This window comes from Octopus bimaculoides, unplaced genomic scaffold (assembly GCF_046866305.1).
Source record: "Octopus bimaculoides isolate indiv1 unplaced genomic scaffold, ASM4686630v1 contig273, whole genome shotgun sequence".
NCBI classification, from domain to species: Eukaryota; Metazoa; Mollusca; class Cephalopoda; order Octopoda; family Octopodidae; genus Octopus; species Octopus bimaculoides.
The window spans coordinates 1-25,000 of record NW_028315522.1 but is presented as its reverse complement, the minus strand read 5'-3'; the positions used below and the strand labels follow the sequence as shown (position 1 = coordinate 25,000).

General features: G+C 37.5%; 1 protein-coding gene across 1 annotated transcript; it reads right to left on the bottom strand.

Moving 5' to 3' along the window:
• Window positions 1-7: 7 nt before the first annotated feature.
• On the bottom strand, window positions 8-23,576 carry LOC149128975 (uncharacterized). Its single transcript, XM_089346871.1, has 5 exons — window positions 23,055-23,576; window positions 13,904-13,954; window positions 11,724-11,774; window positions 8,247-8,300; window positions 8-2,303 (listed from the first exon to the last, which is right to left on the bottom strand). The coding sequence occupies exons 1-5, from the start codon at window positions 23,221-23,223 to the stop codon at window positions 2,215-2,217; spliced, it is 414 nt and encodes a 137-aa protein (XP_089202997.1). The 5' UTR covers window positions 23,224-23,576; the 3' UTR covers window positions 8-2,214.
• Window positions 23,577-25,000: the final 1,424 nt, after the last annotated feature.

The following is a 25,000-nucleotide window of genomic DNA, read 5'->3' as shown; positions in this document are numbered from 1 at the left end:
GAAATTGGATAAGAATATACCTGATCTTCTTGTTAGGGGTTGCGGTTCGTAATGTCGAATGTTATTTACCGACATCCCAGTACATCGGAACATCATTTGATTCAAGAAATATTTGAAGTCTCCTCAATAAATCAGCTCTTTTCAAGAACTGATAAGTGTTGCACAAATGGAACAGTAAGTGATATCATGTGTTCCAAAACACTGTGTGCTTGCACAAAACCTCACTAACTACGTGTAACCGCTCATCCACACAATCGAGAATATATAAGCAAGACAGGAATACAGATCAAACTGCAAGCACCAAATCCATTATTTTCCACAAGGTTTGACTTAGCTAATGCTTATAAAGTATCTTCTCTTTGTGCCTTGATCTTAATACGTATACTGTTGATAGTGTACCATTGTTGCAAACGTTATACGGGTTTCCCTTTAACCTTTGACAAGGTTTCTTCACTTCTGTTGACCTTTGACAAGTGATAGACCGCATCCCTTATTTGTTTTAAACCACATTCTTGACCAAGGAATTAGTCCATCGAATCTATCCAGAACTATTTGCATGTCCTTTCCATCTCTTCTTAGTATTGTTAGGTCCTCCATTAAGGCCTTCTTAGTTTATTTCGCTTGAGCCATTTCTTCCGGTCAATCTGCTGATCTAGGTAACATCTCCATAACAAACTATACCAAATGACTGATACTGTGCAACCTGCAGCTATTCTTGTTTCAAGACGATACCAGTCTGTTGTGAAATTCTCTGTCGTGAATTGCATTTTGAAATTGTTAAGTAACACCTGATCAGATCCTTAATATTCTCTACTATATGACAGAAATACACTGCTTCCATCAAAATTTGGTTGGACCTGTCTACCGAGTGGTACAGAACTCTAAGTATTACTCAGATCAAGTCATACGACATTCAGTTTCCTTTTATGCTTCTTTCATGTATGCATACCAGATTAAAAGTGCACGTTCCACATACTCACGAGTCCAGGATATGCCAGACCTCTGGAAACTTTCAGCTCCATAACCATTATTTTGTAGATATATAACTGATCTCTTAGCAAGTAAAACCATGTAAATTTTACCATCTAGATTCAAGGCTGAAATTGGTCTGAACTGGTCGATCAGTTTTGAATCAGCTTACTTTGGTAAGTAAACATTTTCTACCTTGCACCAGTCATCAACCAGTCCATCTTTATGTCATAACTCTCAGAGTAATGCCCATAATATAATTGTATACAGTAACTGTACACTTTTTTACAGGGGCACTCTTTGTTCTTGCTTTCTTCTCTCAGCTGTATCAACGTTTCTTGCTGAAATCACCAAGCTCCAATATTTGATTCCTGGTTTCGTTGTGCATTTCAAACCATTCATGAATGGGAATGGTTGATCTTGCTTTGGGTCATTGTAAGTTTCCTCTATATTCCTGTCCAGTTCATCGTTAGTGCATTTTAGCCTGTTGCTCTTAGCATCTGCATGCAGTTTCCTAGTAACCTCATAGGTGTTCTTAAGGAGTTTATTTTTAATTTGGTTATTTCGTTTCTTCGTTCAATGCGTCTGCTATTTCTTCGCATAAGTTAGAGAGGAACATTTAATGTTGTTGAGGACATGACAATATTACTAATAAGAAATGACGTAGACATGGACCAGCCATCCAGTGGATGAGAGCAAGGAAACAAGATGATAACAGGCGAGGATGATGCTGATTGCATTGTATCTTGTAGCCAGTATCCATCATGAAGAGAAACAGGATTAACGTTAGTCTCATTAGAAGAGCAAAACGTCTTCTACGTGGCTAACGACTCTGGTTAGTTGATGTAATGATAAATTTAGTAACAGTGAAAAAGACAGGGTGTTCACGCTTGGAACACATTTCCTTAAAAGCCTGCGAAATTATAAGAGACATCTACCTAAACAACAACAATGACAATAGAAACAACAACCTATCAGTAAACTTAGTATACATGTAAAATAAACAAAAACATTGTCATTAACTCAACTGTTTACACCTAAACAAGATATTTCTTTTCTATATTCCAGATGACAATATTAAATTTATTGTGTCTTCTAAGTTATCCATTTTACCAAACATGCTAAACTTGATTTTATGGAATTTCAGTTAATATCATTAATCGAATTACTTTACAACTGGAAATTAGGGATAGAACCTGCTCTCAGTACTTTTGATAAACTAAAATGCTCAGATGAAGGTCAAATTTATAAAACAAATCTATAAGGTACTGTTGGTTTATACTCACCAATTTGCTGTGATGTTTTCAGGGCCTCCTGTACAAACTTTGTAATTTCTGAAATGAATATTCCCAAGTTTTATATTTGATAGTATAATTTCATTAACTGTATTAATAATCCAAATTTCATTATTGTAAGATATTCTTTTCATCAATGGTCAACTGATGACCACTATGCATTCGGTCAACATTTTCTAAGATGTCATGTAATAGCTCAATATTTAGAACTACCAAACATAAACTATCCTCCCTCAATCCCCTCTCTCTGTTGAGACATCCTACATAATCTAATGATTCTGTAATTATCTCATTTAATTATTACTTGGTAACAGTCATTTTCTCTTAGTTTTTGTCTTGTCATTCTTATCTCTGCGCTAAACCTATGGCATTCCATTGTCCTCTCACATTTAAACTTCACTAAGCAACATTCTGCTCCTCTTCTGCTTTATTCAATGGTAATCAAGTTGCTCCTCAGACACATGACATGTCACTTCGAGGAGGATAAATATACACCTGCTACTTTTTTTGTTAAACGTTACTGCTGGTAATCTTTATTTCTAACTGCCAACATCACAGTTCACCAGAAGGTTATCTGATTCGGGAAATATTTGAAGTCTCCTTAATAATGCAGCATTTTTTAAAGATAATCATTGATTCGTTTTACACAGATGGAAGAGAAAATAACAGAACTAATAAAACCAGGTACAATGGCACAAAACCTCATTAACTGCATAGAACTGTTGATTAATACATTATTGCAGGAAAAAGGCTGAACTGACAGAACATTCTTTTATGCATCAAAGTTTTGCCCTAATTTGTTGTCCCCTCAATCAATGTGGCGGATCTCAATGCAGTGAAAACCCAGGTACCAACAAATTTGAAGTCATGAACATTAAATCACTGTCGTAAGGTTTAATCAAGAGAAACTATTTTTCTGACCATCACCATCATCATCATCATCATCGTCGTCGTCGTCGTTGTCGTCGTTTAACGTCCGCTTTCCATGCGAGCATGGGTTGGACGATTTGACAGAGGACTGGCGAATCAAATGACTACACCAGGCTCCCAATCTGATTTGGCAGAGAGTGTAGTGAGTGCTTTTACATGCCAGAGGCACGAGGGCCAGTCACGCGGTACTGGCAACGGCCACGGTCAAAATGGTGTTTTGTATGTGTCACCTGCACAGGAGCCAGTCCAGCGGCACTGGAAACGACCTCGCTCGAATGATCTTCAAACGTTCCACCGGCACAAGTGCCAGTAAGGCAACGCTGGTAACGATCACGCTCAAATGGTGCTATTTACGGGCCACTGGCACGGAAGCCAGACAGCTGCTCGGGGCAATGATCACGCTCGGACAGGGCTGTTAGTGTTCCACTGGCACAGGTGCCAGTCAATGAACATGGTTCAATTACGGTTTCGATCTCACTTGCCTCAACAGGTCTTTGGAAGCAGAGTTTACTGTCCAATGAAGGAGAGGTTGGCGTGGGTGCCAGTCGTCGAATTTGGTTCGATTTCGGTTTCAATTCACTTTCCTCAACAGGTCTTCGCAAGCAGAGTTTAGTGTCCAATGAAGTAAAGATACGAATAAGTGAGCTGGCTACACTTCTGGCAGAGGCCACAGATTATGCTCTCACTTGGCTTGCCGGGTCTTCTCACGTACTGCATATTTCCAAAGGTCCCGGTCACTAGTCATTGCCTCGGTAAGGCCTAAAGTTCGAAGGTCGTACTTCACCACCTCAGCCCAGGTTTTTCTGGGTATACCTCTTCCACAGTTTCCCTCAACCGCTAGGCTGTGGCACTTTTTCACACAGCTATCCTCATCCATTCTTGCCACATGTCCATACCAGCGCAATCGTCTCTCTTGCACACTACAACTGATGCTTCTTAGGTCTAACTTTTCTCTCAATGTACTTACACTATGTCGAGTATGCACACTGATATTACACATCCATCGGAGCATACTGGCTTCGTTTCTTGCGAGCTTACGCATGTCCTCAGCAGTCAAGGCCCATGTTTCACTGCCATGTAACATGGCTGTTCGTACGCATGCGTCATACAGTCTGCCTTTTACTCTGAGTGAGAGGCCCTTTGTCACCAGCAGAGGTAAGAGCTCTCTGAACTTTGCCCAGGCTATTTTTATTCTAGCAGCTACACTTTCAGCGCACCCTCCCCGCCACAAACTTGGTCACGTAGATAGCGGACGCTATCAACCACTTCTAGTTTTTCTACCTGGAGTGTGGCAAAGATTGTTTTCTGCACATTTTCAGTGTTTATTGCACCTGAGCATCTGCCACATACAAAATCTATCTTGCTAGTTAGCCTTCCTTTCATATTGCTGCATATCTTGTGTCCATAGTTTACACTGTATACATCTTATGGAGTTTCTACCTACGCATTTTCTACAGATCGAGCAGGGCCATCTACCTGAAGGGGTTTGTGTTTTGTCTACCTTCCTACTTATTAGGACTTTGGTTTTAGCTAGGTTGACTCTAAGGCCCTTCGATTCTAGTCATTGTTTCCACACCTGAAACTTCTCCTCTAGTTCTGATAGTGACTCAGCAATTAGTGCAAGATCATCAGCATAGAGGAGCTCCCAGGGGCATCCTATCTTGAATTCCTGTGTTATTGTTGGAGGACTATGATAAATAGGAGGGGGCTGAAGACTGAACCTTGGTGGACACCTACCTCTACCCGGAATTCTTCACTGTACTCATTGCCAACCCTCACCTTACTGACAGCGTCCCTGTACATGGCTTGCGCAGCTCTCACTAACTACTCATCTATCCCTAGTTTCCTCATTGACCACCAGATAAGGCAGTGGGTGACCCTGTCAAAGGCCTTTTCCATGTCGACGAAAGCCAGGTACAGAGGTTTATCTTTGGCTAGCTATTTCTCCTGCAGTTGTTTTACCAGAAATATAGCATCAGTGGTGCTTTTCCCTCGAACGAACCCAAACTGCATCTCATCTAAACTGACTCTCTACCTAATTTATTGGGCTATGACCTTCACCGTGACCTTCTTTACTTGGTCCAACAACTTGATACCTCAAATTGTTTGTGTCTAAAGCGTCACCTTTACCTTTATAACAGTTGACTATGGTGCTACTACACCAGTCATTGGGTATGACTCCTTCGTGTATCACCGGGTTACCAATACTAGGTTATAGCCGACACTGCCAGATATTTTGAGCATCTCTGCTGTGATTCCTGAAGGGCCGGGGGCTTTCCCTGTCTTCATACTCTTGATCGCTTTATCTACCCTGGTACTGTCAACTCGGATAGCTGGTCCCTCTGTTGGGTCGACATGAGGCAGACTCTCTTCCTCCCATTCATTCTCTTTATTTAGCAACCTTTCATAGTGGCGTCTCCAAACTTCTCTCTTTGCAGCCTCGTTTAGTGCAAGTGAGCCATCATCCATGCTGGCACATCTCTCTCCTACGACATCATGATTCTCTCTCACACACTGTCTTGCAACACGAAATACTTCAAGTCTTTGGTCCTCACGGCGCAGAACATTAGCAACGTCAATGCTAATATATGAACAACGTTATAAGGAATATTTTATCCAACTTATACCCCCCATCACCACTACTCTACCACATTTGTTATTAATACTAATTGAGATTAAGTAATTAAAATTATCTTTACAATGCTTTATAAAATACATCTAATTAGTGTCACATAAATATACAAAAATGTTTCACAACATATTGTTTTAAATGGAATGAAGCCAAGACACAATACCATCTGGAAGTTATAGAGGTCAATAATTCCAGTTTATAGGGATATTGTCTGGTTCCTAAGAAAAAACATTGAAATTACAAACATAGTAACAAGGTGTAACATGTTAGTTGAGGGTACGAGAAGTTAAGTGCACAAATTAAGTGTACATTTCAGACATATAAGTGGAAGAGAATTAATGAATAATAACTGATTAATTGTCCTGTTAATAAATATATAAAAATTAAAATAGCACATTGCTCGACAGTACAATTTTAGATATCTATATAGATCGTATATATTTTAACTAAAGAAAATGTGACGTTTGCTACAAGGAATTTGATTGTATCTCAGCACACTTGATATTATGGTAGTCCTATGAGTAATCATAGAAAATTGTTAAAGGTATCTGTGTGAAATACTGATAATAAATCTTTTACCCTGGTCAAGTGATAATGACCAGAACTTAATTTGAATATAACAATCAGTTTAGAATTAAAACCAAGATGTAAGACACATAATGTGACAGTTCTGCAATTATCTCATTCAATTATCACTTGATAAAAGAATTTCACTTAGTGTAATCTTTCAGTGCAAAATCTATGACTTCACTTTATATTTGGCATTTGATACTTTTCTTGTTCCGTAATGGGAAAAATACCTCACAAACAACCAAAGAAATATGCGCAGATTATGGTGATGTTTCTTTTAATCGAAAGAACGGTACGGAAGTGGTTCGCAAGGTCCCGAGCTGGGGATTGTAGCCTTATTGATAAAGAGCAATAAGGCAGACAATCCACTACAGATGATGACTAAATTAAGTCATTAATTGAGAATAACCCACATTTCACAATCTGGGAATTAGCGGAAAGCCTCAACCTATCAAAATCCGTCATTCATGAGCACCTGGTACAGCTTAGATACACAAATCGCTACGATGTTTGGGTACCACATGAGTTGAGTGAGAATAACCTTTTGGATCGCATTTCCATTTGTGATTCGCTTTATAAACGGAATGAAAACGCACCTTTTTTAAAGCAAATTGTGACAGGTGATGAGAAATGGATTATCTACCGAAATGTTCTGAGAAAACGATCCTGGAGTAAGCAACATGAGCTACCCTTAGCCACCCCTAAAGCGGGTCTTCACCCTAAAAAATCTTGCTTTGTGTCTGGTGGGATTGGAAAGGAATTCTGTACTATGAGCTTCTCCCAAGTACCCAGACAATTAATTCTGAGAAATATTGCACACAACTGGACGAGTTAAAAGCAGCAATTCAAGAGAAACGTCTAGAATTGGCCAACAGGAAAGGTGTTGTTTTCCTGCATGATAATGCAAGACCGCACGTTTCTGTGGGAACCAGACAAAAATTGGTGCAGCTCGGCTGGGATGTGTTACCCCATCCTCCATATTCACCAGATATTGCTCCTTCGGATTGCCACTTATTCCGGGCACTGCATTAAGAATAGTCTTAATGGTAAAAATGTCAATTCCTTGGATGACGTAAAATGATACCTTGATGAATTCTTTACCATGAAACCACCTCAATTCTGGGAAGAGGGTATTTTCAAGTTAAAGGAAAGATGGAGACACATTGTGCAACAAAATGGTTCATATTTGGTTGATTAAATTGTAATGGCAAGTATTAATTGACCTTTTTCTTTCCTTTAAAAATCAGCAGGAACTTTCCTGACAACCCCATAGATTCCTTTCCTATACATGTACATATATGACGTGTCATTGCATCACAACTATGCCTTTCACTAACCAACATTATTTTCATCTTTACGTAATTCCAATGTCAAGCAATTGTTCGCAGTTCAAAACTCTATCTAATATTCAATAAATATAATTTGATGATCAATATCTTTATATAGATTTAATATTGTATTGTTTCAGTTTATATCGATAATAAATATTGCAACCAAAGTCATTCTGGGTATATACCCTATCAGAGACAGCATGTTACGATTGAGAGCTGATTAGACAACAATCAACAAAAGCAAAAACAACAATAAATTATCGGAAAACTTTGTAAAGAATTTAAAAGGAACAGAAACAAAAAAAAACGTGTCATAAACATACGTGTTTACACATGAATAAGATATTTTAGTTTTTTGTTCGAAAACACAATATTAACACTTATTTTCCATTTTATCAACAATGCTGACCAAGGGAATTAGGAATGGAACCTACTCTCTTCTTCATTCTGTCAAACACAATAGCTCAGCTGACGATAAACCTTATAGAAATCAATTACATGCTGTAATTTTATACTCACGAACTGGCTCTGCCTCTGTCTGAATTTCCTTCTCTGAAAACATTCGACTCCTCCCTGAAATTAATATTTCCCAAGTTTTAAATGTTATAGTATCATATATTGTTCTTTATTGATAATCTATATTTTATTATCATCAGACATTTCTTTCATCGATGATCAACTGCTCAACACAACGGTTTTGGTTTGCATTTTTAGTTTCAAAAGGTTATCCATGTAATAACACAATATTTAACTCTACAACGAATTAGGTTACCTTTCTAAATTTCTTTTATCTCTTAAGACATTATACATAACCTAACAACTCTATTGAGACATTCTACATAATCTAACAAATCTGTCATTATTTCATTCAATTATCACATGATGACACTGTTCTTTTATTGCTTTTGTCTTTCCTTTCTTCTATCTGTGCTAAACATATGACGTGACATTGTCATCGCAAAAATGCCCTTCACTAACCAACATTTTTCCCATCTTTGCTTAATCCCAATGTCAACCAATTTGGACATTAATGATCTAGCCACAAACACATGACACATCACTTCAAAAGTACGTGCTGAAGGTAATCATTAGTTTTAATTTCCTGCATCACTGTTCAACAGAATCTCGCATATCTCTGACATACCCTCTTCTATATATCAATAAAACTTTTATCCCTCCTTTGATGTCCCCTCAATCAATGTGGTGCATCTGAATGGTCTGAAAATCCCAGTTATAAACAAATCGTATGACACAAAATATACACCTCTGTAGAAAGATTTAACTGACAGAAACTGTCTTTCAGCTGTCGTAGTTAATATGAGAACAACGTTACAAGGAATATGAAACCCTGCTCACACCCCATTCCACCATCACTACTTTACCTCATTTGTCACTAATGATTATCGACGTCAGTCTCTTGCAGTGCTTTATAAAATACATCAAATTAGTGTCAAATACGTATACATAAATGTTCCACAACATAGTGTTTCCTATGAAATGAAACGAAAACACAATACCACCTCGACCATACTGTAACATAGGGTCCATAATCACGGTTTGTATGGATGCGGTCTTGTAACCAAGAAACACCGTAAAATTATAGAGAGTAACAAGGTGTAGAAGGTTAGTTGAGGGTGCAAAGTTTTGCTGAGGTTCTACCATTTGAGAACTAATCTACGTATGATAAAAATATTGACAATATACAAGGCTTAATATAATGTTTAGAGGCGTTTTTGACTGTAAATATAACTAGATATAAATGATTACAATCTCTTCTGGATGAGAACAGATCCTCAGAGGCCAGCTTATAAAACCTAACTCTCTGTCCCTTCTTCTCAGTTGCTCAAACCAAGCAGATAATGTTCTGTTAGGGCACCAGACAAGCATTGCTACAGACCGAGGAACGCCATGATAGAAGCCATGCGTTTGATTCGTGCATGAAATTAATAAATCATGGTTTTCATCTGAGAGTTCAATGATGCAACCACTGTACCAATCATTCTCATTCGTGTATGCAACATATTTTCAGGACTGTGACTTTGAAATATGTAGCTCAGATGCTGGCTGCTCGTCACCTAAAAGAGTGAAATTGTCCTCGGCTGATATTCTTTTCATTAAAAGATCAGATCTTGAAGAAAGAATGAAGCAGTGATGGGATCGTGTGCCAATTCATTTCACTGCGCTGCTGAATCGTGAAGGCAAGTCGAAGCTGTTTTCATTTTGGACGACATCGGCTACAGTTATACAAAAGGACATTATTCCTGGAATGGTTGCACTTGCTGAGCCATACATCTTGGAATCCGTGAGAAATGTCTTTCTCTGGCTGCTTGTAGACTTGCTTTTGCAGCCACACATTTCACCATTTCACTGATGCCCTCAAATGTACTTTTTCCACTTGACATGGCAAAGAAATACAACTCTGCCTCAAGTCCATGATTATTCTAATGATGACAGAGATTTGTTTGGTGTCTCTAGTTCCTGTAGTGATCGACTGCACCGTCACTGAATTACAGGAGATGGTTTATGAATGTACGTTTTGTCTCTATATGCGGTCTCACCCTCGTAATAAAGCATGCACACTATGGTGTTGTGATTGAAACAATCAGATATGACACAGACTGAAGTGCATTGTGGGTTTGCACCAGTCTTATAGTAGATCGCGAATGGATGAATATATTAGACTGGGAATTGTCCCGATGAAACCCTTGTAAGGCGTCCTGTACTATAATTTCCTGTAAAGTCGGACAATACTATTGGTTCACTTGATGTAAGATCATATCTTTTCATGATTAAGGAAACAAGATTGAGACACTGCTATGAAGTCATGGTATTGCAGAGATTCAAACACACTTTCAGTGGTTTGAATGAAAGCATTCACTGGGGAAGGTATTCATAAAGGAGCTGGCCAGTCCACATGTGCCCACCGCTTGTGCGTTACTAAACCTCGGAGCGATTAAAATACGTCTAATAAATGTTGTTCAAAATGACATGATTCACACAGGAGCAACATAGAATCTCGATTGCTCACGGAGCAGACCATTTTGCCAAGCAAGTCTGTGTAGTTGTGACTACCAGGAATGGCAGCGTCGATACGTTTTGCATGTTGGTGATTCTCATAGACACATACTGAATGCATGCCTGAGGTAGTAACTGGAACACAGCATTTTGGTTGCAAGTCACAAAGAAGCCAATATTCCTCCGACTCATACAATTGTATTATCCGTTCATTTCAGTTGCAATTTATAAAACATTACAAAGTCTACCTGCTGGGATAAAGACAATGTTTAGGGGATGTAATGATAGATTTACTATTAATGAAAAGAAGACAGGGTGTTCATACTTGTAACAATCTTCATCTTAATCATCTTGTTAAAAAAGACCGCCAACAACAACAATTAGGTAACTTATTAAGATGCACAACAAACAAGCTCTGTCATTAACTCATCTGTTTACGTTTAAACGACGAATTGTTTTACTTCCTTCATTCCAAAGACAATATTAATTCTATTGTGTTTTCTAATTTAGCCATTTTACCAACAGCGCCAACACCGCTGGACATTTTATTAAATTTTAAATCAGTAATATCAGGGGGCTGCCGCTTGTAGATGCATACAAAATAAGGGAGAGCGAGAGAGAGAGAGAGCGAGAGAGAGAGAGAGAGAGAGCGAGAGAGAAAGAGAGAGAATAAGAGAGAGTGATGACATTGAGATGATAGAGTGAATGTTCTCCTTGAGGGGAGCGAACCACTTCAGGGTTTATGTTTTATCTTTTGTATTTTTTTCTTATCGAGTGAGACATTTCTCCTGGGTCATATGGTTTCCTATTTCCATAAAATCCATTTTTTGGGATATTCTTGCATTTGTAGTAGAATAGAATTACTTAAGAGTTAAGCATTCCAATGAAATGGAACCGCTTCTCAGCCATTCACACAAGTTATGTAGTTCAGATGGAGTTAAATTTGTAGAAATCAATTAAATACAGTTATTTTATACTCACCAACTGGCTCCGGCAATGTCTGGGATGCTTTTTCGTCAAACTTTGGACACACTGAAATAAACATTTCCAAGTTTTATACTTCATAGTAAAAATTCTTTATCTTTATGAATAATCTGCATTTTATTATTGTGAGACATTCCTATAATCAATGGTCAACTGGTGAGTAATGTGGCTTTGGTCAGCATTTTGATACTTTTTACCATGGGACCGTGTAATAGTCTAATGAATAGGTCTACAATAAAATAGACTGTCCTTCCTAAATCTCTTCTCCCTATTAAGACATCCTACATAACCTAACAATATTGTACTTATCTCATTTAATTATCACTTGATAACACTGCTAATCTCGTATATTTTTCCCCAAATCTATGACATGATTGTCCTCTCATCTCTAGACTTCACCAACCAACATTCTTCTCGTTTTCTACTTAATTCCATGTCAGCCAAATTGATCCTCAAAAATCTGGTCACAAAGCCATGACACATCGCTTCAGGTAGGATAAACATAACCCCGCTCTTTTTTTAAAGGCCACTGTTGGCAATCTTTAATTTTAACTGCCCACATCACACTTCACCAGACAATCATCTGATTCAGGAAATATTTGACAATATTTCAATGTCATTCATCCTCCTTAATAAGCAGCTTTTTTCAGGTGAGCAATGATTAGTTCTACACAGGTGGAGAGAAAAGCGATAACAGGTATCCTGAAACACTGTACATTTGTACAAAACCTACTTAACTACAGAATAACTGTTCATGTACACATTACTACAGAGGGGTTATATCCGAAATGAGGACTAACGATTTATTCTGAAGAACATGTAAATAATATCAAACTGGAAACACGAAATCTTGTATTTTTCTAGTAGTTTTGAATGATCAGTTGTTTATAGCCCATCTTCAGCTTTGCCATGGTCTCACTGCCCCAACATGTATCAGTCAACAAGATAGTGTACCACCATCTTTAACTTTTGGAATGAGTTCTCCTGCCATTCGTAACTTCACTTGTTCCCGCTGACCTTTCACTGCATTACTTATTTGCTTGAAACCACATTCTTGACCAAGTACTTACTCCATCGAGTCTACTAACCAGAACTATTTGCATATCCTTTTAGTCTCTTGTTAGTATTGTTATGTCAGCCATGAATATCTTTCCGTTGAGCAATTTCTTCTGGGCATTCTGTTAATCTAAGTAGCATAACCAGAAAGAGCACAAATCAACTGATATTGTGCAACCTACAGCCATTCCAGATCCAGAACCTGGCAGGCTTTTGTGAAATTTTCTCTCATGAAACACATTTTGAAATTGTTATAGCAACTCCTCGTCGGATCCTTAATCTCGTCCCATATATGAAAGAAATCGCTTGCTTCCATCTACAATGTGTGTGTGTTACCAAACCATAAGCATTAGCCAGATCAAGCCATACTACATTCAAATCCCTTTTATTCTTCGTTGCTTCTTATATGGCATCCCAGATTTAACATGCATATTCTACACACACAGACATTCTGCGGATTCCAGTCTTCTGCACATTTTCAGTCATATAATCATTATTTTGCTGACATGTAGCTGATTTCATAGCAAGTACACCCATGTAAATATTGCCCATTCAAGATTGAAATTGGTTTCAATTGGCCACTTAATTCTGCTTTAACTTACTTTTATGAGTAAACTCCTTCTGTCTTGCACCATTCATCAACCAATTCACCTTTATCCCACAACTCTCTAAATAGTAGGAAATGCTTATAACAACTGGGTACAACATTTGTACACGTTCTATGGTACACCATCATCTCTTGTTGCAATCTCCGTTCTTGTCTTCTTCAATAAGCTTTATACTTGTTTCTGGCTGAAATCGCTAAGCTGAAATATTTCATTTCTGGTTTCATTGGACATTATTTCAAACCAAACATAAGCAGAAAAGACTGACTTCGCTTTGGGTCATTGTATGTCTCCTGTATATTCTTCTAATTTATCCATTTTACTAACCATGCTATCCTCATTGGATTCTTTATGAAATTTCAGTAATATCGATATGTTTAATATGATTAGTTTACTGCTAAAACTTACCATTGAAAGATTAGAATGGAAGCTGCTCTTTTGTATTCTGATATCAAAATAGTTCAACAGAAGATAAACTTTACAGAAATCAATTAAGTACTGTTATTTTATACTCACCAACTGGCTCTACCAGTGTCTGCGTTTCCTTGTCTTCAAATGTTCGTTTTTCTGAAATTAGAATTTCCAAGATTTAAACGTTATAGAAAAATGTCTTTATCTTTACTCTTTTACTTGTTTCAGTCATTTGACTGCGGCCATGCTGGGGCACCGCTTTAGTCGAGTAAATCGATCCCAGGTCTTATTCCTTGTAAGCCTAGTACTTATTCTATCAGTCACTTTTGCCGAACCGCTAAGTTACGGGGACGTGAACACACCACCATTGGTTGTCAAGCGATGTTGCGGCACAAACACAGACACACAAACACATATATATATACGACAGGCTTCTTTCAGTTTCTGTCTACCAAATCCACTCTCAAGGCTTTGGTTGGCCCGAGGCTATAGTAGAAGACACTTGCCGAAGGTGCCACGCAGTGGGAATGAACCCAGAACCATGTGGTTGGTAAGCAAGCTGCTTACCACACAGCCACTCCTGCGGCTATCTTTGTTAATAATCTATATTTTATTTTCTAAGATTCCTTTCACCGATGATCAACTGTTGAAGACAATGGTTTTGGTTAGAATGTTTATAGATTCAACAGGATTACCATGTAATAGTTTAATATTTAGACTGTCTTCCAAAATTTCCTTTATCTCTTGAGACATTCTACATAATCTAACAACTCTGTCATTATTTCATTTAATTATCACTTGATAACACCATTCTTTTATTAGGTTTGTCTTTCCATTCTTATATCTGTACTAAACATATGACGTGAATTTGTCCTCTCACTTTTGCCCTTCTCTAACCAACATTATTCTCATCTTTGCTTAATTCTGATGGCAACCAGTTTGGTTACCACTTCGAGGAGTATAAAGATGCACCCATGATCTCCTAGTTAATCCTTGCTGTATGTAATCATTAGTTTTAATTCCATGAATCACAGTTCTGTAGAATGTCAGCTGATGCAGGAAATGCTTTAAAACACCTTAATAAGGTAGTGTTTATAAAGGTAAGCGAAGATTACGTTTACACAGGTGGAACAGAAAATGATAACAGGTGTCCTCAATGATGATACACTTGCACAAAACTTCACTCTGCTACAGGTAACTCTTCATCCTTACATTATAGCAGTGCAAAGATCTGAAATGGTAGAAAGGAACTGATTCTCAAGAATCTAGGATACCCTCTTCTATATATCAACCAAACTGTTATCTATTCTTTGATGTCCCCTTAATCAATACAGTGCCTCTGAATGGGCTGAAAACTCAATTACAAACAAATCTGAGGGGACAAAATTGACACTTTTGTAGAAATATTTATCTGACAGAAACTGTCTTCCTGATGTCGTAGTTAACAACATTACAAGGAATATGAAACCCTGCTCACACCCCATTCCACCATCACTACTTTACCACATTAAGCACTAATGATCTTTGACGTCACCTAATTGAAAATGTTTCTAAAATGCTTTATAAAATACATCTAATTAGCATCATACACGTATACAGAAATGTTCGACAACATAGTGTTTCCTATGAAATGAAGCGAAAACACAATACGACCTCGACCATACTCAAAAACAGGGACCATAATTACGGTTCGTATGAATGTGGTCCTGTAAATAAGAAAAACTGTAAAATTACAGAGAGTAACAACATGTAGAATGTTACTTGAAGGTGCTAAATTCTGCTGAGGTTCTACAATTTGAGAAATGATCTACCTATGATAAGAATATTGACAATATACAATATGATATTTAGAGGCCTCTGAAATGAAGGCATTTACTGGGGAAGGTATTCATAAAGGAGCGGACCAGTCCACATGTGCCCACTGCTTGTGCGTTACTAAACCTCGGAGTGATTAAAATGCGTCTAATAAACGTTGTTCAAAATGACATGATTCACACAGGACCAACATAGAATCTCGATTGCTCACGGAGCAGACCATTTTGCCAAGCAAGTCTGTGTAGTTGTGACTACCAGGAATGGCAGCGTCGATACGTTTTGCATGTTGGTGATTCTCATAGACACATACTGAATGCATGCCTGAGGTAGTAACTGGAACACAGCATTTTGGTTGCAAGTCACAAAGAAGCCAATATTCCTCCGACTCATACAATTGTATTATCCGTTCATTTCAGTTGCAATTCATAAAACATTAAAAAGTCTACCTTTTATGCAGCGTTTTTCTTGTATTCCACACAAAACTTCTGCAAAGCAATGGCTATTTTAGTTGGTGGGCCCTTAATCCGTTCTCAATTACAGTAACAATTTCCTTTTTAGCTGGACAAACACGGGAATATTCTTCCAACACATAGACTTCTATTATCCATCCCGGGACGTCAGAAACAAGTGCTCTCCTACCTTTCTTTGGGTCAGGATGATTCAAAATAGCCTCTTCTTTCCTCAATTGCTGTGATTTCCGCACCATATGATCACTTAAATCAAAGGTTTCGGTAGATTGTTTCCGTGACTAACTTCCTGGCACAAGGGTTAATAATGCCCATTGGTGCCTCTTCGAAATTTATATTCAATGTAGCCAAATTACGGAGTAAAACTGAATGCAAAATGCTTACCATACATTTATGTATTGATGTGTGTCAATATTTTGGATTTAGAGGACTATTGCGCATACACACCAAAAGTGTGCGGCCGAATCCAGTAGGGGGTATGAAATTCATTACAAATAATGAAGGAGTGGATGCGTGAATCTATTAGAGGGTACCATATGCGCACCAGCGCACGTGATCCAATTATTTTCCATTTTATTTGGAAAGTGAATTAACTACCAAGGAGATGAGAAAATAAATTGAATGTTTGAACGAATAAAGTTTGGATAAATGCATTCCTGGAGTACAAGTTACATTCCCTTGTTTAAATGCTCACATGGTGAACGTACGAGGCGAAAATTGTCAACGATGATATTTTTTCACCCTAAGCCATTTTCAGGAGCCTCTAAATGTTATAGTATACCTTGAACATTATCAGTATTCTGATCATGGACAGATCAATCCTCAAAGTCAAAAAATGCACCACACATTTTCTTGTATTACATCACGGCCCAATGGGGGTCCCTTGAATATTGATTTTATTTTTAATTTCCGCCCATGAAAATGTTCCTATTTGAAAGGCCAATAACGTGAATATGGAGGAAGATAATAGAGGAATTCTGATGGCAGATTCTGGCCGCTCTGATTGCAGATTACATGCTGTAGCCAATTTTGGACAAATATTATGAAACGTTTTGAATGCGTTCAGCACCAAAATCGTATAAATTGACATTCGCGCTCCACGAGGGGTGTGGCCCTCAAAGTTTTGTAGGGCATATCATTGAAACCCTTAGTGGCTGAACACTAAAATTATACATGTGTTCCTTATGTATATAGAGATATTACCAAAAACACTCTGAGCCAAGTCCGAGTCGGTCATGTGAAAAGTCACCTTTTTTAAAAACTTTGTTGAATTCCTATGAAATGCTCCTAATGTAAAAATAGTGGCTGCGAGGAATGGAAGCCATATATTTATTGACAATTGTGTCTACAAGAAGGTTCTACTTAAAAGCAAAATATGCTTTAAAGCAAGATTTATAAAATGGAATTACACATTTCATATTTGGAAGAATTTCACATGATTTTAAAATTGTCTATACAGCAGAGGAAGTGTCTAGGGAGATGATGGGACTTACAACAACAACATCAACAACAAATGAAATTTCAAAGTTTATCGTTATTTCCGCAGTTAATCTCTAACAATAAGGGAGACAAACTAATAAAGGGATTCCCATGAAGTAGATAGATCTGCTAGAATTAGTAGCCAAAACCTACTCAGTTCAAAACTTATCATCTTATAGAAGTATGAATTAGACAATGTGGTTCTGGGATCCCTATACCTTCAGAAACGACAGGATGGTCCTGGATGGAAGCCATTTGATCATAGGTCTCTGCTTATTGAAGGTAGACTTGGGGTTAAACAACAGCAACATTTACAAGAAATTTCTTTTGCGTCTCATGATTAGATATTCAAGTTTCATTCAGTTTCATCAAGAGCTTCCCTTAATGTTCCAAGTGTACGTTTCGCTGGATCACAACTTGTAAATCCTTTGTACAGAATCTGGAAACTCTGTTCTACAGCTTCGTTAGGATGGTTATATTTGTATAACAAAGAAATCATATGAATAGACGAATGAGAAATACTTAAGAAACAAAGAAACAAGAAAACATTGTTCTCTATTTCTAAAGATGCTGACAGAAATAACAAAGAAGTCGAAAAAAAAGGCTGAAGATGGAGACAAATGTTTAAAAAATAATTGGAAATTACACATGAGAATATGTGTCAACAAATAATCAACAAAGACCACCAACAGTTAAACCATTTCATCCATCCATCCATTTTCTCTGCCCTCTATTCATACGAGTGTTGTAGGGGTAGTGTCCTCAGGCATATCCTTCATACAATCTTATCAGAGGAACCTTCTTTAGAATTTCTGAAAGGACTCTCAAACATCACAAATTGAAATTATGGATTTTATCCACTAAGCTCTTCTTGTTTTACCCCTAGGTCTCCCGTCAGTTGGCTCTGCTTCAAGAATCCGTTTGCGATTCTATTTTCTGACATTCTAATCGGGTGCCTGTAATATGGATCTGTGACCTCTCAATGCAGAGAAGCCGTGCTGGGTCAGGTGGAGAGAGAGAGAGAGAGAGAGAGAGAGAGAGAGAGAGACCTAAATCTCCAAGCTTTATACCCTGTCAAGCAACTTTATTCCAGAAGAACAAGATTTCAGCTATTTGATAACGTCCTATGCTCAATGCCTGAAATAGTCATCAGTGATGTCTTTACTCCCATGTTTAATAAATAATTAAAAAGTATCAACATTTAGAAATATGTAGAAAGTGGGGATTGAAACGTCAAACAAGACCAGTAATATTAGTTAACCCCTGGACTAATTAACAGAGAAACAGACAGGAAACCAGAATGATTTCAATTACGAAAAAATATAATAGTGCTTAGTTCACATTACATATTATAGAAGACAGCAGCTTAATCTTTCTGGTTTCCTGACTCATAAAAAGGATTTCTTTTACAGGATCAAGGCCATGATTTAGAGAAATTCCAATAATGGAGAGTGCTTAAGGTGACCCTTACAATGAGAAGAATTTTAGCAGAAAAGGAAGCAGGACTCACCATCATATATACCATATGTCTACAACACTTAGGTCTTGAAGGAATCGCTTTATCCACGAATATCTACATCAACTGAGAAGTTATCATTCTTGATATGTAGGAAAAAAGGAGGTGGAGGGAAATCCTATATGGTGAACCCAATGCACACAATAGGTACAATGGGATCAGAGGGAAGTTGGAAGAAGGGAGGACCTTGTAAATAGTAGGTATACAAGAACAGTTAGTAGTAATAACAACAATGAAAGACGTAGTTGATAGGTTCTGATACATAAAAGACAGAATTAGAAGTGAAGGAGACTATTCTGAAAACTTAGAAGTTGAGGTGACAAAATGTAGAGGGAGCTGTTATGTCTACATAAGAGATTCTGTTTGCAAATGAAGGACAGATTATATGATCATCATTATCATTGATTAACGTCTTTTTTCCATGCTGGCGTGGGTTGGACGGTTGACTGAGGTCTGGAGATCCATTGGATCCACTAGGCTCGAATCTTGTCAGCCAAAGTTTCTACAGCTGGATGCCCTTCCTAACGCCAACTACTATGAGTGTGTAGTGGAAGCTTTTTATGTGCCACTGGCACGGGAGCCATCAAGGAGGCACCAGCCACAGCTACGATATTGGTTTTACTTGACTCAACAGGTCTTCTCAAGCATATCCTATCACCCGACGCATCGGGAGTATTCTTAACAGGGATGGACGTGCGTGGCTGCGATCTCACTTTAGTTTCCGTTCCTTCCCAATTACAGCATGTCTCCTAAGTTCCCGGTCTCCTGTCATTGCCTCTGTGACGTCCAATGTTCGCAGGTCATGCTTCATCACCTCATCCCATGTATTCCTGGGTCTGCTTCTTCTATAGGTACCTACTACAGTTGGGGAGTGGCACTTCTTTACATAGCTGTCTTCGTTCATACGTAACACATGGCCATACCAGCGCACTCGCCTCACTTGCACACCACATTTGATACTTCTTATGCCCAACTTTTCTCTCAGGATGCTCATACTCTGTTGTATATGCACACTGACATTACACATCCAGTGGGTCATACTAGATTCATTTCTTTCAAGCGTACACATGTCCTCAGCATTCATGGCCCATGTTTCCCTGCTGTGTAGCATGGCAGTTCGCACACATGCATCATACAGTCCACCTTTCACGCTGAGCGAGAGGCCTTTAGTTGCCTACGAAGGTAGGAGCACCCTGAACTTTCTTACTCTAGTCGCTACACTCTCAAAGCAACCACCCCCACTACAGACTTGGTCGCCTTGGTAGCAGAAGCTATTAACTAATTCTAGCTTCTTCCTTTGGCATGTGATAGAATCTGTTTTCTGTACGTCTTCAGTGTTTATTGCTTCAGAGCATCTGCCACACACAAAAAATATTTTCCCGGTTAGAATTCCTTTGATATTGCTGCGCCTTTTATGTGTCCATAGCTTACACCGTGCACATCATATGGAGTTTCTACCCTCGCCTTTTCTACAGATCGAGCAGGGCCATCTACATGAAGGGAGTTGTGATTTGACAGCATTCCTACTTACTAGGACTTAGGTTTTGGCTAAGGCCCTTCGATTCTAGACCTTGCTTCCATACCCTAAACTTTGTCTCCAGTTCTGGCAGTGACTCAGCTATTAGAGCAAGGTCATCAGCACAAAGGAGCTCCCAGGGGCAGCCTGTCTTGAATTTCTCTGTTAGTGCCTGGAGGACTATAATGAATAAGAGGGGGCTGAGGACTGATCCTTGGTGAACCCTGACTTGTATTTTAAAGTGGAATGTTTCATTAAGCGTAGAGGATGTATGAAAACTGTTAAGAAATGAAGTGAGCATCACAAGAAGTGGAAGATGAATGTGTAGAAGTCCCGGAGCGGAGATGAGCTGGAAGCAAAACTAGGGTTTAGACGATTCAGAGACAGCACACAAGAGAGGAGATGGTAGAGATATGGGAGGAGTATGAAAGAGTAAAACAGATGGGGATAAAGAATTGCCAAGACATCCAAATTGAAGGAAATAAGGAGTTAAACCTGGCAAAGGAAGACAACAGCTGTGGCAGTAGTCTAATTGGAATGCAACAATCAAGTCAGAATTATAAACAAAAGGTGAAACACTCACAAGACTCTGTCTCTTTTAGCATTAATATCATCTAAAATCTAACAAGTGTTACAAAAAGAATGACTATATGGATGGTAAATGCTGTTCAAACAATGTAATAAGTGTATATTATATATAGTTACAAAAAAGGGTTTGTGTGTTCAAGTCATATTCTATTTCTGTTTGTATGTTTTGTATAAACACCAACATTTTGTTTAAATGTAAAAAGATGTTCACGGTTCAATACTAAATTTAACATTAAATAAAATTAAGTTCATGGTGAATATTCTTATACGGAGCTAATATTTAATTATAATTTTATAATTTGCAGCTACAAAATGTATTCTAAGCAGAAACATTCAGGGTACACAGCCCCAGAAAATACAACATATTACGGCAGACATCTGGCGACATAACAACAACAACAACAACAACAACCTATCAGAAAACTTACGAAAGGTCTTAGCGGGAAAACAAACAACTTTCTTATAAACTCACAAGTTTACACCTAAACAAAAATAAATTATAGTTCCCTCTTCCAGAAGACAATATTAACTCTATTGTGTCTCTTAATTTATCCATTTTACCAACCATGTTCACCTCGACGTCATGAAATTTCAGTAATATTTTTAATACAATTACTTTGGAGCTAAACCTTCAAATGGAAATTAGAAATGGGATCTGTTCTTCACCATTCTAATAAACAAAATAGCTCAGGTGAAGGTAAAAACCTATAGAAATCAATTAAGTTCTGTTATTTTATACTCATCAACTGTCTCTGTCACAGTCTGCATTCCCTTCTCTTCAAACTTTGGACTCTCTGAAATATGAGTTTCCAAGTTTAATATTTATAACACAATTTCTTTATATTTATTTTAATAATCTATATTTTATTATTGAGCGACATTCATATCATCAATGGTCAACCAGCGATCATAATGGTTTTGGTCAATATTTTTTATACTTTCGACAGTAGTCCCATGTAATAGTCAATATTTAGGTCCAAAACACAATCTTATTGATCTTTGTAAAATTCATCTCTCTGTTAAAACATCCTACATAATCTAACAATGTTGTAATTATATCACTTAATAACAGTTAATCTGTAAGTGTTGTTTTCCTTGCTTATATCTATAACCCTAATTGCATTCTCAAAACTCTAATCTTCACTAATAACCTGCTTAATTCCAGTATCAACAAATTTATTCATCAAAGGTATAACAACAAACACATGTCGCAGCCACTTCAAGAAGGAGAAACATACACCTAATCTCTTTGTTAAACGTTGTTGCTGATAATCTGTAATTCTAACTTCACAGTTCACCAGAATGTCATCTTATTCAGGATATGTTTGAAGGTTTCATCATCTGTTTGAGTGACAAACAAAACTGCGTCTCTATTAACTTTAATATCATCCAGAAACCAACATAGCAACATGGAATTGTGTGTTAAAGTCTCTCAAACTGGTGACACATAATTTTACTCCCTTTAAAATATTCTACTGAATTTAATACGTTACCAAAGAAGACAATGATGTCCTTGTAAGTGCTGTTGTCTTTAATTATCTGCTAATGGTTCATAATTAATCATAGAGTTGATGGATATTTATTGATACTTCAATTACTCACTAATTATCTTGCTGAATCCTCCATTGTTTTTATGTTGCAGATTACAACCCTCTTGAAGTGTGACATGTTTCCTACTTGGATAAGGACAATGCTTAGTGGATGTAGTGAGAGATATACTATCACAGAGAAAAGACACTAGGAACACCTTTTATTATAAATCTGCCAGATTATGGCAGACCTGTGTCTACACAAAAACATAAAGTATATTATTCTACACAATAAGGTCAATGTGAAAAGCAGGACAAACAGACAGATCAGCAAAGGTTTTCTTACCATTTCCAGTTCTGTTTGTTACAGGTTTCGCACACCTCAGACATCGTTTAAGTGGAGTGTTTGAACATTCTTCACATGCGACAAGGTGTCCACATGGATGGACTTTAGTTGTGGCCTCTTTATTTCTGCACCATAAACATCTGTGGACAAAATATGAAACCAATATCATTCATTTATAAGAAATATTAGATTCTGTACATGTTTAGAGTAGAGAATATTATGAGACACATCAGCGACTAATAAGAGTACAGCAGAAATTCTTCTTTAAACAATTACATACAAACCGCGTTTGGGGTAGTTAAATGGCACACACATACACACACACACAAACATATACATGAATTGATAAATGTTTGTCTTGAACCTGATACATCATAGAAATTGATTGACACACAGGGAACTACATATATTCCAGAAATATATTTCAGTACTAACATCAAGCTCATTTCGTCTGAACAAATATATCTACACAGGTTTCTTTATATACACTTTATTATATACATCCCGCCTCTACAGGTTAGTAGATGAAGTATCCAGTACTGAGGCGTGACAGAGATAGCCCGAAACCAGGTCTGGTCTGCTGGTACCATCGGTAGAAGATGGTAGGGTTTCGCTCCCCTGCTCTCAATTAATTGGAAGCAGCTCTGCATCGTTAACAAGCTGGACGAGTTGTTCTCTTGGGGTTAAACAGTAGAGTCCATTCGAACAGATAGCCATGTTGGCGTGCCTACAAATATTACTTATATATATATATAACCCTTGATTCAACAACACTGTGTATAATCTCTATACTCGGAATGACCATTTTTTAAAACGGGTAGATTTTGCTCATGGGTATTGGAATCTTATATGTATACCATTCTGCCTAAACAATGGATTTAGAAATACAATATCCCTGCATGTCTAACATCTATTTTCGTTCCTCCAATTCACTCTCTTTTTCCTATCTTATCTAAATTAACTATTGCTTAACCATTTTCTCACATCGTCTCCGATGAAGGGATATAATAAATATCCTGGAAACAGCTGTAAGACCTTCTATTTATAAATGTTCTAAGATATACACACCCTTGATTTTTTTATCTCCTTACGAAAAGTAAATCCTTATATATATATATATATATGACAGGTTTCGGCCAGTATTAGTCCAGGTCATGTCTATAGTAATCGCACTACCTGGTGAAGTCATTCAAATCAGGATTCGGATAACATGATCCAATCGAGGAGAGATTTATTGTTTACGGGGACATATCTTGGTGTTGAAAGTTTATCCTGGATTTCTTGAAGGATTTTTTCCAAATACTTCTTGAACTTTATGGGGTCTTTTTCTACTTTAATGTACTTTGGTGTAATGCTAAAGGGAGCGGGACCAATTGAGGTGAAATAATTTTGCCGTAATGTTGTTATGAGATGCAAGTTTAATTCATGTTGTGGGTAGATAATACAGGACCCAAGCCATGGGTATATCTTAAAGGGGATGCCAACATCATTTGGGCAATGCTGATAAGATATTTTCTACCCTGATTTTGGGGTGTTTTATTATATATATCGTGCATCTACTTCTAGCTTCTATTGCTGCCTTTCTTTGATTAAATTCTGTTTTCTGTCCCCTATTTTGCCCCTTTCCAGTAAGTTCAGCTGCGCTCTGTAGACATTATATTATTATTAGAACATTCACATAATCGATCATTTGCAAAAGAAAAGAAAATCTATTGAAGCTTGTATATTGAATAAAACAGAACTGTATTTATACAGTCCAAAAATCAATATCTATAAACAATAACTGAATTTCCAGAGACAAAGAAAGGTTTGTATATTCACAAAGGGGGATATGTGTCTGTTTCTTAAGTAGTTAATACAGAGAGATGCATGGCAAAGAAATTGCCAAATCTTATAAAATACGGGAGTCTAAGGCGACTAAAACACCTAGTAATGGTATATGTGTT

Excerpts from the sequence above, each read along its gene's own strand:
- LOC149128975 (XM_089346871.1), bottom strand. The coding sequence starts at position 23,223 with ATGATATTGGTTTCATATTTTGTCCACAGATGTTTATGGTGCAGAAAT. Across the intron at positions 11,775-13,903 it reads GACACTGGTAGAGCCAGTTG|TGTGTCCAAAGTTTGACGAA; the intron begins GTGAGTATAAAA and ends TGTTTATTTCAG. Across the intron at positions 2,304-8,246 it reads GACAGAGGCAGAGCCAGTTC|AAATTACAAAGTTTGTACAG; the intron begins GTGAGTATAAAA and ends TATTCATTTCAG.